This window comes from Salmo salar, chromosome ssa02 (genome assembly GCF_905237065.1).
Source record: "Salmo salar chromosome ssa02, Ssal_v3.1, whole genome shotgun sequence".
Taxonomy (NCBI): domain Eukaryota; kingdom Metazoa; phylum Chordata; class Actinopteri; order Salmoniformes; family Salmonidae; genus Salmo; species Salmo salar.
In genome coordinates this window covers 54,217,947-54,231,918 of record NC_059443.1, presented here as the reverse complement: position 1 = coordinate 54,231,918, position 13,972 = coordinate 54,217,947, and the positions used below count along the sequence as shown (strand labels likewise).

The window sequence follows — 13,972 nt, the reverse complement described above, 5'->3', positions numbered from 1 at the left end:
TGGTAACAGGCCACTCATTCACTCCTTCTACATCTCCCACCATCTACCAGTCATTCTCATCTGCCACAAAGGCCCCTATCGACTCCCTCGCGCCGGCTAGCTGAGACAACAAGACTAACAGTCAACATCACCACACGACATTGGGAATAGGACCAGACGAAGGGCTATCGTGGGGCTAGTAACAACCCCAAAGATGAAACATTGGGGATAATCGAAGGACCAGGACACAAAGCAGGGATGGAGAGAGAGAGAGGAATGAGGTTCTCTCTGAACCCAGTGTGGAGTCTCTGAGTCCTGTGGCGGGGCTGCACAGCGGAAGAGGCTGACATTTAGAGTGTGTGTGTGTGTGTCCCTGCAGAGTCGTAAGGATCCACTGTGAGGCATAAGTCCCCTGGTCTCTTTTTATTTGCGTTTTGGCATGGCTCCTTCTCGCTCTCTACCCCTCTTCCCTCCTTCCGAGCCAAATAAACCTCATCTTCTTCATCCCTTATTTTTTTTGCCCTTTGATCTGCTCTGTTGAACCTATGCAGTTCAGTGGTAACAGAATGCAGTACAGATACAACAGTGTAAGAATGCTCTTTTAAACACATGAGCCCTTTGTCACAACAGGGTCATAGATGAGAGGTCAAAGGCCACCCACCCGGATCTTGCTGAGTTTCATCTGGATCTTCTTGGAGACCACGTCGGCCCAGTAGGGCTCGCCCAGGAAGTCCCATGCCACCCGGCCAATCACAGAGTTCACCCAGGCAACAGGCTCCTCCTCCCCCAGCATAACGACAGGGCCAAAGCTGCTGCTGCTCTGCAACTGGTAGGTGGGTACACAAGAAGTGAGATAAATACTAACTTAAGCACAACTGTGTACTGTAATTTGATTTATTTACAGAAATGATGTATAACAGAGTATAGTACAGTAAAAAAAAAAAGAAAAGAGAAAGAAATAAGAGAGGGGGTTGAAGGTACACCTTCTTGCCCGACCCAGGGCTACTCTGTGGACTCTGGACTACGGGACTAGCGGCAGCGATGGGGGTGGCAGTAGCAGTGGCAGTGCCAGTCTCGGGGGGTACCAGGGTGGCCATGTAGACACTGTAGTCCAGTAGGGACTTGGTCTTGGCTGCTATGCCTGCTGTTGAGTCCCTGGTCCTGGGCTGAGATGCTAGCACCTCGTCCAGACTGCTCCGGCTGCTGCTGCGGCTGTGGGAGCTCAAGGCTGCCACAGGGGTCAAAGATCAACAAGATAATAGAATGATGCAGCTGGATCAATATATTGCATGTGCATTATGAAATACTAATGTGGTCTTGCACTTTCCTCAGTCGCTTTCACATTGTCACACAATATTTGTGCAAGCATGCTAGCGCCAGACATGTTGAGTCAAGCGATAACTTCCTGTAAATAACTAGTACGGAACAATGTGTGTGTAAGTGTGTGTGTGTGGCACCTGGATCCATCCACTCACCAGTCTTACTCCCCTGCAGATCAGTGACTCTCTTCATCCCTGTCTTGGAGGGCTTGGAGGCCAACAGGATCCTCCGGTGCCACTCCTCCTTCTCCCTCCCCGTCCGACCAAACAGGTACAGGGTCAGTTCTGGACCACTGGACCTTTTGGCCTCCTCCGTCCCCACGGTCTCCTCTCCTGTGGCTGTGGTTCTCTCGTGTGTGGTTTCGCTGTGGTCACCCTCTGCCTTGGACATGAAGTCGTCCTGCCTGGCCAGCTCGATGCGGATAGGGTACTTCTTGTTCCACACGCGCTTCCTGGCCAGACTCTGGGGCACCAGATAGATCTAAAGAGGGAATAGAATATTTGATTGAGTTGGGTGTGTCTGTGTGGGTCTGATGGGAACTTAAATTGAAGTTGAACTGTAGTGGATATTTTAAATTAACAATGAGGAGAGACAAGGTCAATCACCAATCAGGATATTAACATTATTAAAAACGTATCGATAAAAGGGATCTAGTCACACCACCCACAAAGTGAATAGAGTGAGAGTCCACTGAGTGGATTGAGCCTCTGGGTAATATACTATATAGGTGCAACATCAGAGATGACGTACAACGGTTCCGGACACCAACCCCAAACATCCTGTGTCCCCAAATGCAAAGATCGTGTTGTTTTGTTCAGTACTAAGAACATTTGCTGTTACTTAGTCTCCACCTTGCTAAAAAAGGAACAAGGGAAGATAACAATATCCCCCAAGGACTAACGCACAGACATTGTGGAGACAAGTGATTGGTTCCCCATTACTCACGCCGTCCCCTGGGGCGGCAGGTAGCCTAGTGGTTAGAGCGGTGGGCCAGTAACTGAAAGGCTGCTGGATCAAATCCCCGAGCTGACAAGGTAAAAATCTGTCGTTCTGCCCCAGAACGAGGCAGTTAACCCAATGTTCCCCAGTAGGCCGTCAATGTAAATAAGAATTTGTTCCTAACTGACTTGCCTAGTTACATTTTAAAAATCCCTTCAAATGGTTTGTAATAGGTAAAGACACATATTCACATATGGAAACAATGTTCCCTTCTGAACTCTGCCCTATTCTCTTTTTGATATACTGCTTATCAACAGGGTCATGTGACAGACAAGCCTGACTTCTCCCTTCTCTGGGCCCCCAGGTGACTGAGGCCCATATGAGGGAGGAAGTGCAGCCGCCAACACCAGAGTCCGAAGGGAGACATTCTAATAACAAGAGATCAACAGCTCAATCATATAAGCATATTCTGCAGATAAGACATCTTAAATATCTACGTTACTTAGCGATTTCTCCTTTCTCAAAACCCAAACCTGACACCAAAACCAAGTATACACATCAAGTATATTATATAGTAGATGGTGACACATGTACCAACAACCCCTCCCCGCCCATATCTGATCTTGGGTCAATTTTCCACTTTAATGGTTAAGGTTAGGATTGGGAAGGGGAAGCTGATCCTAGATCTGTACCTAGGGGAAATGCACCCACCTTGCTGTCAGTGAGGTCGTAGATCTTCTGGCTGATATAGGTGACGTCGGGCTTGGGTTCGTTATGCGTGGCCCGCCGGGCGATGTTGCGGTTGGGTGTGGACAGGCGCAGGATGGAGCCCTCCAGTCTCACATACACAGAGTGGGTCAGAGTGGCGTGGTATGTCTCTGGGTCGTAGTTCACTATCTCATTCATCCAGCCCTGCAGGGGGAGATAGAAAAATCAGTCAGGTCAATCAATGGACAAACCAATGGAACAATGAACCAATGACACATTAAACCAATCAATCAATTAACATGTCTACTTTGTATGGCGCAATAAAATTATTTGTACAGTAGACTATACAGTGCATTCGTTAAGTATACTTTTTCAAAACATTTTAGGTTACAGCCTTATTTTAAAATTGATTAAATAGTTTTTTCCCCCTCATTTATCTACACACGATACCCCATAATGACAAAGCAAAAATAGGTTTTTAGAAATGATAAAAAAGTATAAACATTTAAAAACTGAAATATAACATACAGTACCAGTCAAAAGTTTGAACACCTACTCATTCCAGGGTTTTTCTTTATTTTTACTATAATAGTGAAGTCATCAAAACTATGAAAACACATATGGAATCATGTAGTAACCAAATATGTAATATTTTAGATTCTTCAAAGTAGCCACCCTTTGCCTTGATGACAGCTTTGCACACTCTTGGCATCCTCTCAACCAGCTTCATGACATAGTCACCTGGAATGCATTTCAATGAATAGGTGTGCCTTGTTGAAAGTTAATTAGTGGAATTTCTTTCCTTAATGCGTTTGAGCCAAGCAGTTGTGTTGTGACAAGGCAGGGGTGGTATACAGAACATAGACCTACTTGGTAAAAGAACAGCTCAAATAAGCAAAGAGAATAGACAGTCCATCATTACTTTAAGACATGAAGGTCAGTCAATCTGGAAAATCTCAAGAACATTTCAAGTTTCTTCAAGTGCAGCCGTAAAAACCAAGCGCTATGATGAAAGTGTCTCTCATGAGGACCGCCACAGGAAAGGAAGACTCAGAATTCCCACTGCTGCAGAGGATAAGTTCATTAGAGCTGCACCTCAGATTGCAGCCCAAATAAATGCTACAGAGTTCAAGTAACAGACACATCTCAACATCAACTGTTCAGAGGAGACTGCGTGAATCAGGCCTTCATGGTTGAATTGCTGCAAAGAAACCACTACTAAAGGACACCAATAATAAGATGACTTGCTTGGGCCAAGAAACACGAGTAATGGACATTAGACTGGTGGAAATATGTCCTTTGGTCCGATGTGTCCAAATTTGCGATTTTTGGTTCCAATCGCAGTGTCTTTGTGAGACGCAGAGTAAGTGAACAGATGATCTCTGCATGTGTGGTTCCCACCATGAAGCATGGAGGAGCTGTGATGGTGTGGGGGTGCTTTGCTGGTGACACTGCTAGTGGTTTATTTAGAATTAAAAAGGTTCACTTAACCAGCATGGCTACCACAGCATTCTGCAGCGATACACCATCCCATCTGGTTTGCGCTCTTAGTGGGACTGTCATTTGTTTTTCAATGGGACAATGACCAAAACACACCTCCAGGCTGTGTAAGGGCTGTTTGACCAAGGAGTGATTGACTGCTACATCAGGTGACTTGCCTCCATAATCACCCGACCTCAACCCAATTGAGATGGTTTGGGATGAGTTGGACCGCAGAGTGAAGGAAAAGCAGCCAACAAGTGCTCAGCATATGTAGGAACTCCTTCAAAACGGTTGGAAAAGCTTTCCTCATGAAGCTGGTTGAGAGTATGCCAAGAGTGTGCAAAGCTGTCATCAAGGCAAAGGGTGGCTACTTTGAAGAAACTAAAATCAAAAATATTTTTGATTTGTTTAACACTTTTTTGGATATGACATGATGCCATCTGTGTTACTTCATTGTTTGATGTCTTCACTATTATTCTACAATGTAGAAAATATTAAAAATAAAGAAAACCCTTGAATGAGTAGGTGTGTCCAAACTTTTGACTGGTACTGTAAGTATTCAGACCCTTTACTCATACTTTGCTGAAGCACCTTTAGCAGCTATTAAAGCCTCGAGTCTTCCTGGGTATGACGCTACAAGCTTGGCACACATATTTGGCAAGTTTTTCCCATTCTCTCTGCAGATCGTCTCAAGCTCTATCAGATTGGAAGGGGAGAGTAGCTGCACAGCTATTTTTGGGTCTCTCCAGAGATGTTTGATCGGGTTCAAGTCCAGGCTCTGGCTGGGCCACTCAAGGACATTCAGAGACTTGTCCCGAAGCCACTCCTCCGTTGTCTTAGCTGTGTGCTTTGGGTAATTGTCCTGTTGGAAGGTGAACCTTTTCCTCAGTCTGAGGTTCTGAGCGCTCTGGAGCAGGTTTTCATCAAGGATCTCTCAAGGTACTTTTCTCCATTCATCTTTCTCTTGATCCTGACTAGTCTCCCAGTCCCTGCCACTGAAAAACATGTTGCCCCCGCCATGCTTCACCATAGGGATGGTGCCAGGTTTCCTCCAGGCATGACACCTGGCATTCGAGGCCAAAGAGTTCAATCTTGGTTTCATCAGACCAGAGAATCTTGTTTCTCATGGTGTGAGAGTCCTTTGGGTGCCTTTTGGCAAATGCCAAACGGGCTTTCATGTGCCTTTTACTGAGGAGTGGCTTCCGTCTGGCCACTCTACCATAAAGGCCTGACTGGTGGAGTGCTGCAGAGATGGTTGTCCTTCTGGAAAGTTCTCCCATCTCCACAGAGGAACTCTAGAACGGTCAGTGACCATCAGGTTCTTGGTCACGTCGCTGACCAAGGCCCCTCTCCCCCGATTGCTCAGTTTGCCCGGGCGGCCAGCTCTAGAAAGAGTCTTGGTGGTTCCAAACTTCTTCCAATTAAGAATGATTGAAGCCAGTGTGTTCTTGGGGACCTTCAATGCTTCAATGGTACACTTCCCTAGATCTGTGCCTTGACACAATCCTGTTGTGGAGCGCTAAGGCCAATTCCTTTGGTTTTTGCTCTGACATGCACTGTCAACTATGGGACCTTATATTGACAGGTGTGTGCCTTTCCAAATCATGTCCAATCAATTTAAATGTACCACAGGTGGTCTCCAATAAAGTTGTAGAAACATCTCAAGGATAAAAATGGAAACAGGGTGCGTCTGAGCTCAATTACAAGTCTAAGTTCTGTTTTTTTATATTTAATACATTTGTCATTTTGGGGTATTGTGTGTAGACTGATGAGAAAAATGTATAATTTTATCCATTTTAGAATTAGGCTGTAACGTAACAAAATTGGGAAAAAGTCAAGGGGTCTGAATAATTTCGGAATGCACTGTATGAACCTTCTGTACTGCTGAACCCTTCCGGAAAGACACTACAATGATTTTAGGCACCTGATAAAGCAAATTAATGTTAAATGCATGAACATCTGATTCCGTCTATGTATAGAAACTAAATCACAATCATTGTGTCAAAATTGAGATCACAACTCCTGTGTTGGTAAAAAATGGTCAAGAACATATGGATCAGAAGGATTTGGTAATGCTCATAGTAGGCTGTTGAGAAGTATGATGCATGTCTTGCCAATAGACCTGAGTCAATCATTTCATTGTCTCTTTGACTTAGCAGATAGCCATTCAGCTCCTTTCCTGGGTTTGTTTGCGTTCTCATTTCAATTTATGAACAGGCAATATGTATTAAAATGAAAACCCAGTCTTTTTGTCAACCCATGTTTGTAGTTAGACCAAAATGATGTAGTGGGTGGGTCAAAAAGTCATAATTTGTTTTTGAAAAATAGCTTCCAAACATATTTGGTGTTGAGGTCAATTATAAAACTTTATGGTAGAAAATGAACTGTGTTGATTTATCTAGCTGTATTTTCCTCCTAAATTACTTATGCTGGCTTAGACTGCATCCTGTGTGTGTGTGTGTGTGTCTCTTCTAATGTCACTGCTACCAACAGGTTCATTAAACTACTAGGCCTAATCAAATCTAAGGGGTGGAAAGTCGGTCTAAATCCCTGGACATGCCCTATGTGCCACAGACGGGACCAGTAACTTCTAAAATGCTTAACCTTCAAAAGAACGGTGATGCCATCACAGATTCAAACACACAACAATCCACGACTTGACCACAACCCTGACGGTCTGCACTGTGGGTTAGGTATAGTGATGATTGAAACTGGTTGCTCCTAGTGGCTATCATCGCTTTTACCACCAGTGTTCACGTTCTTTAATTCCAACATGTGTAGAGAAATATTGCACCACTGGTTTAGCCTTGAACCCCTAATAAAAATCCTAATCCGACGGCAGTAGATTGAAGAGGATAGTAAAATCGCGACAGCAGTCATCTAGTAACGTGCTGCCTCCTCGTCGGCTGAGTCTGAAGTAGTGCACTATATTAGGGAATAGGGTGCCATTTAGGATGCAACAACCCTCCAGTCTCATCTCGCCCCTTCCTCTTCACAGAGATCACGACGGCCCCTAGAGCTTTGCCATCACAGACACAACAAGTCTCCTGCAGGAAACTTGATATCGGCCTAGATGTGCTGGTTCTATTGCTCCCACAGCTAGACATGAAGAGAGGGAGATGGGAGAGAATGACAGAAATAAAGACAGAAAAAAGAGAGTAGGAGACAGAGAGGGCCATGTGAGAGAATAAGAGAGAAAGAGAGCGAGAGACAGAAAGAGCGAGAGAGAAGACACTTGTCACCAAATTCTCATATTAGTCCTGAACAAAGCCTATCCCCTTTGTATCCATAACACCACCATTCACTGTCCCTTTGACTGACAAGGCCAAGCCCAGGACAGTAAAGCCTGACAGTTAATGTGTTTGTGTGCTGCCTGCTGGTGATGTTATCATCAGCTTTCCAATATGTGGGGGTCAAACAAGACAGTGAACCCTCTCCATTATATTGTGACTGACCGACTGGCTTTCGTTGACAGTCCAGAGGTGACATCATTTGGGAGGAGGGCCACGAGATATGGGGTGACCACTCTACCACAGGGTCTGCTACTGCTTGGCAAGCTATGGAGGGCATTAGCAGTGAAGAGAAAGTAGGCTAACAGGCTTTGAGTATGATATACAGCCACAGTGGCTATGGTCTGTCTGATCCATTTGAGTGCTAATGCTGCTAAATGCACTGCTGGCTTCCCTCAGGTAATTTATTGTCTATTAGCGCTAACAATGGAGGATGAGGTATATTTGCCTCGGAGCCTCGCTCTTTTGTTCCCTCTGACATCAAAGCGGTGAGAGAGTCGAAGCGTGGACGATCTCATTTAATGCTCAAATAGGCGTATTTCTTCTCTGAATGGCACTTTATGTGGGCTGTCACAATAGTCGTCTGTATTTGTCTAGAGGAGAGACTAGTCAGGAGACTAGAAGAGGATAATATAAGAGGCTGTGACAGGATGCTAGCAGATACCCATACACTTCAAGTCATTGCGCTAACGTTAGTTAGCATTGGTTCGCAAAACTACCTCTAACTTCCTTCATACTGGACACAGACATATAAATGGTATCCACTAGTTCATCTGACTCTGGGAAAGTAGATACATGGCCTCATTGCTAAAATCCTAGAGTATGACTTTAAGCCAGTCACAGATCATGATGGGTGCTGAAACGTTGTACAGGTAAACTGCCAAAATAAAGGAAACTTGAGTAAATGAAGGATAAAGTACATTTAAAGCAGGTGCTGCCAACACAGGTGAGGTTCCTGAGTTAATTAAGAAATTAACGTCCCATCATGCTTAGTGTCACATATAAAAATCCCCTTTTGCCCATTATTTTGGCTACAATATCTAGACGAGATCTCAGTGACTTTGAAAGAGGGGTTTCAAAGGAGCATAGGTGTCTGTGTGCGTCTCAGTCAGCAGATCTCAACCCAACACTTATGGGAGATTCTGGAGCGGCACCAATAAAACACCAAATGATGGAATTTCTCCTGTAAGAATGGTGTTGCATCCCTCCAATAGAGTTCCAGACTTGTAGAATCTATGCCAAGGTGCATTGAAACTGTTCTGGTGGCTCATGTTGGCCCAACGCCCTATTAAGACACTTTGGTGGTGTGTCCTTTAGTTTGGCAGTTACATGTAGGTGATCAGTCAGTAATAAAAGATACCTGATCTAGGCCTACTTCATGGTGCCCTTAAAATTAGGGTTGCATAATTCCCAAAGTTCACAGCTTTTTAAGAAGTCCCAGTTGGAGGATTCCTGGAATTAGGAGGGAATAAGTAGGGAGGAAATCCTCCAGCTGGGACTTCTGAAAAATCTGAGAACATTGGACATATTTTAAGGTGCTTTTATGAAAACAGTACTGCACAGCAGGAGCTAAAATAATAATTCGTCGCAATTAAGACCAGGCTACAAGATGGTCACCCGGCTTCTTCTTAAAAATGTACAATGAACACCAATGGGATCAAGGCTATTGAATTACAGGTCAACCTTGAGAAATCGATCTCTAATGGTCGGTCTAAAGCAGCTTTTCTCTGATAACACAAGTATTGGGAAAGTTCAACGTGATACCTTACCACAGCAGGTCTCATTGTTAACGAACAGAAATCTGGCCATTAGCTAAGTAATAATAACATGGTCTTATGAATCTTTCATTTTTGGGGCTGTGTTCAGCACCACTGCCTATTCGTGTGACCATAGATTTTTCGCATATCTTCAGTTAATTGGTTTTACAGTGATTTCAAACCTCTCCTCAGCGATCCCCAGCCTGTCCAATGAATTTGCTCTATTCCAGAGCTAGCACTACTGATTCCACTTCTCAACTAATCATTAAGCCCTCGTTTAGTGAATCAGGAGTGGTAGTTCCAGGGTACAACTCAATTGTGAAACATCTGGGGGTCCCTGAAGAGGGGTTAGAAGATCATGGAGTTCCTCACCTTGAAGATGCTTGGCTCTTTGATGCCCAGCTGGGCCATGTTCCTCAGCTTCCCCTGGTGTCTGGGATGTCTGGTGCGATTGCCAGAAGGCTTGGGTCCGGCCAACCACACCACAGCGATAGCTAGCATGAACCCTAGTCCCACTCCCAGCAGCATACCCCCAACGTAGGTGGGCAGGGGCAACACGAAGTACCCGTAGACCAGCGCTGTGATGATGATCAGGGTGTAGTGTGGAATGCTGGATGGCAGATCTTCTCCCTCTGACTTGTCGTTACTGCATAGTTCCGGACTGCCACTAGGCGGCAGTTTGACTTGGCTACATGTATTGTCTGTTGTGTCTCCATAATCCCCCTCGATATCCTCAAAGTCCTCACTAGACAGGATGCAGAAGTCCTCATCCTCCAGCTTGGCCAGGCCTGACATGGAGCACTTGTCCAGGCTGAGAGAGGCGGAAGCGGTGGAAGACATTTTAGGACTTCTGGTGTCAGAGGTGGGATTTGGAGAGCTGGCTCCGTTTCCGGTTCCCTCGGACTCCCAGTCGTCCCCGGTTTCCTCCTCCTTGATGCTGTAGTTGTTGTTTCTCTCCGGTTGGCCGTTGTTGAGGGAGGCCAGGCAGGTGAGCTCCGAAGCACTGGACAAGTGCGCTTTTGACCGAAAGGCACTGCTGCCAATGCCTCCACTCTTGTCCTCCATGATCTTATTGAACAGCTGGAGAGGCTCGTAGATGGCCTCGGAGAAACGGCGCTTAGTGTCCTCGATGCTCGCCTCCACGGACGCCTTAAAGAAGTTGCGGCTGTCTGGGGAGGTGAGCGTCGAGGAGGGGGCAGTCTTGGAGTCACCCCCGGCAACGACGCCTACTGGGGCACGGGACTGCGTGAACTGCTTGAAGAGGTGCAGGTTGAGGCGGGAGTCCGAGAGGCGGTAGGGCGAGGAGGAGGAGGAAGGGGGGGATTCCTGGCAGGTGTCAGAGAGTGACTTGACCAGGGTTTTCATCAGGTGGCGGTGGCGCACGGAAGTGGGGGAGATGGAGACATTTTCAGAAGGCTCAATGATGTCAGAGGATAGAGACTTGACCAGGCTGAAGAAAGGTTTGTCGCTAGACTTGGAGGTGGATTTGGAGGTGGTGGTAGGGGAAGGAGAGGAGCTTTTCAGTTCAGAGGGTAATGTGGAGGTGATGGAGCTTTGAGGACCAGTTGAGGACAACATAGGCAGAACTGCAGCCTGAGCCTCAGAGTCCAACCCGGCTCCATCAAGGATCAGATCCTCGCTGGCCTCCAGGGCCGTCACAATGGCTGGGTCCTTTATGGGTCCAGCAGGGGGAAGAGGAGAGGACACAACTGCCGCATAGAGCTCCTCTTCCTCCTCCTCCTCCTCGCCCAGGGGCGAGAAGTGGATGGTGATGGACTTCCGGGACAGCGAGCCCTGGACGTGGAGCTTGGGCATGGCTGGCGGCCGTGAGGCTGAGGGAGGAGGAGCTTTGGCGGTGTCTGCATGGCTACTGTCGCAGCTGGCCATCGCAGTGCTCCTGCTGGGTCAGAGCCTAGGGAGATAGACAGGGAGAGGGCAAAGGTTACACACATCCCCATACTGTATCGTCGCCAAACAAACTCCCAACTACAAACAGAGTATATGGCGTTAAATGGGTATTAATATTATTGACCACACACAGCCCTACGCAAATACAAACACATGAACCTACACAAACAGGAGGGCAATGATAGACATGTAGGCGATTTAATCCACGATGTCCCCATAGTGTGTCATTATCGAACAACCTCAACTCAGCCAGAACAAAGAATGGTTTCAACAATGGGCATTAGAGTGTTAAATCGAGGTTTGGAGAAGGAACCTACTCCAATAGCAGGACAAGAAGGCGTATCACTAAGCAATTAACAAAAAGTTAATCAAGCAGTTACAGTAGCCGATTCCTATGAGAAGGCCCCTATAATATCCTTATTGAAAGCAGGGCCAAATCAATGAGGGGAAATTTAATTAAGCCCTTAAAGACTTCCCCTGGCTGAGCCCTGTCCTTTATAGGGGATGAGTCCAACACAGCTCTTACAGGAAACCCACAGTGTCCTGACAAGCATTTCCACCACACTGAGGGACCAGCTGGCTTGCAGGGCTGGTGAAAGAGAACCTACAATAACACTCTGGAGGCCGATACTATGTCCTAGTCTCTGGGTGGCTAATGCTGAAATCATGGCTACTATAGCAATGATCAAATGGGAGCAAAATCACAAGGCGATCCCTATAAAATGGCACTGAATCGATCGTAAGAGTCTACAATATCACAAGAATACAAGAAGCAAGGAAGATTAGAAGGTAGCCTAATAAACGAAGACAGGGAATGGTAGAGTCGTCAAAATCAATGCAGGCTTTCCTGGAAGTTACCAAGTTGACATGAATGCATGGCTATATGGATGAATAGATGACTGCATGGTTATCTGAATATGAAATCACCGTTTCCCATTCCCAGACGGAGTGAGTGGGAGAGAAAAGGTTGAGCGGGTAGAGGCTGACAGAATGCCATGCTGTGTCTATCTGTGCTTGTTCAGCGTCAGCCTTCCCAGCAGGCCGATAACCCCACCCACACATAGTGATTATAACCCCACTGTGACACCACCAGGTGAGAGACTAACACACACACACACACACATCATATGAAAGCATTCAAATGTGTGGGTGACACACTATTCCTCCTTTTCTGGGTCTTTCTCTCACATGCTCACACACACACCCCTCAGAGCAATACATAAAATGCCTGACTAATTATTTGAAGATAAATAAATCCTTTATAAAGGAGAAAGTGGAACTTGTTTGAAGCTTGTTGACGGTAATAGAAACAAAGTGGGATGGAGTGTACTCTCTGTGCTTGCCACAAAACGGGAACAAGCACTTTCACAACAAGCTATGAGGGACCAAAATATCCACATAACGAGACTGTTCCATCTAGGCTTAATCTCAAAGCTGTAATTCTGGGAATGGATTGAACAGTGTGGGACAGAGTGACATTTGGGACTGGTGTCTAGCTGGTTCATCATATGCCACAGGGTTCAATTCTTGGGCCGACTCTTTTCTCTGTATACATCAATGATGTCGCTCTTGCTGCTGGTGATTCTCTGATCCACCTCTACGCAGACGACACCATTCTGTATATTTCTGGTCCTTCTTTAGACACTGTGTTAACTACCCTCCAGACGAGCTTCAATGCCATACAACTCGCCTTCTGTGGCCTCCAACTGCTCTTAAATACAAGTAAAACTAAATGCATGCTCCTCAACCGATCGCTGCCTGCACCTGCCCGCCCTGGACGGTTCTGATTTAGAATATGTGGACAACTACAAATACCTAGGTGTCTGGTTAGACTGTAAACTCTCCTTCCAGACTCACATCAAACATCTCCAATCCAAAGTTGAATCTAGAATTGGCTTCCTATTTCACAACAAAGCATCTTTCACTCATGCTGCCAAACATACCCTCGTAAAACTGACCATCCTACCGATCCTCGACTTCGGCGATGTCATATACAAAATAGCCTCCAATACCTTACTCAATAAATTGGATGCAGTCTATCACAGTACCATCCGTTTTGTCACCAAAGCCCCATATACTACCCACCACTGCGACCTGTACGCTCTCGTTGGCTGGCCCTCGCTTCATACTCGTCGCCAAACCCACAGTTCCCCCTTATCTCAGCTCGCTAGTCACCATAGCAGCACCCAACTGTAGCACGCGCTCCAGCAGGTATCTCTCTGGTCACCCCCAAAGCCAATTCCTCCTTCGGCCGTCTCTCCTTCCAGTTCTCTGCTGCCAATGACTGGAACGAACTACAAAAATCTCTAAAACTGGAAACACTTATCTTCCTCACTAGCTTTAAGCACCAGCTGTCAGAGCAGCTCACAGATTACTGCACCTGTACATAGCCCATCTATAATTTAGCCCGAACTACTACCTCTTCCCCTACTGTATTTATTTTGCTCCTTTGCACCATATTCCACTACAAATCTACCATTCCAGTGTTTTACTTGCTATATTGTATTTACTTTGCCACCATGGCCTTTTTTGCCTTTACCTCCCTTATCTCACCTCATTTGCTCACTTTGTATATAGACTTATTTTTCT

General features: G+C 45.9%; 1 protein-coding gene across 4 annotated transcripts in view; it reads right to left on the bottom strand.

Moving 5' to 3' along the window:
• Positions 1-13,972, bottom strand: part of LOC106588447 (testis-expressed protein 2) — a 68,441-nt gene that overhangs the window by 21,602 nt on the left and 32,867 nt on the right. For all 4 annotated transcript variants that reach the window (XM_014177491.2, XM_014177471.2, XM_014177481.2 and 1 more), the window contains 5 exons: positions 9,848-11,387; positions 2,950-3,150; positions 1,455-1,779; positions 963-1,207; positions 641-805 (listed from right to left, as the gene is read on the bottom strand). In XM_014177491.2, coding sequence (XP_014032966.1) covers positions 641-805; positions 963-1,207; positions 1,455-1,779; positions 2,950-3,150; positions 9,848-11,362 — 2,451 coding nt within the window. In that variant the 5' untranslated portion in view covers positions 11,363-11,387. The remainder of the gene's footprint in view (positions 1-640; positions 806-962; positions 1,208-1,454; positions 1,780-2,949; positions 3,151-9,847; positions 11,388-13,972) is intronic.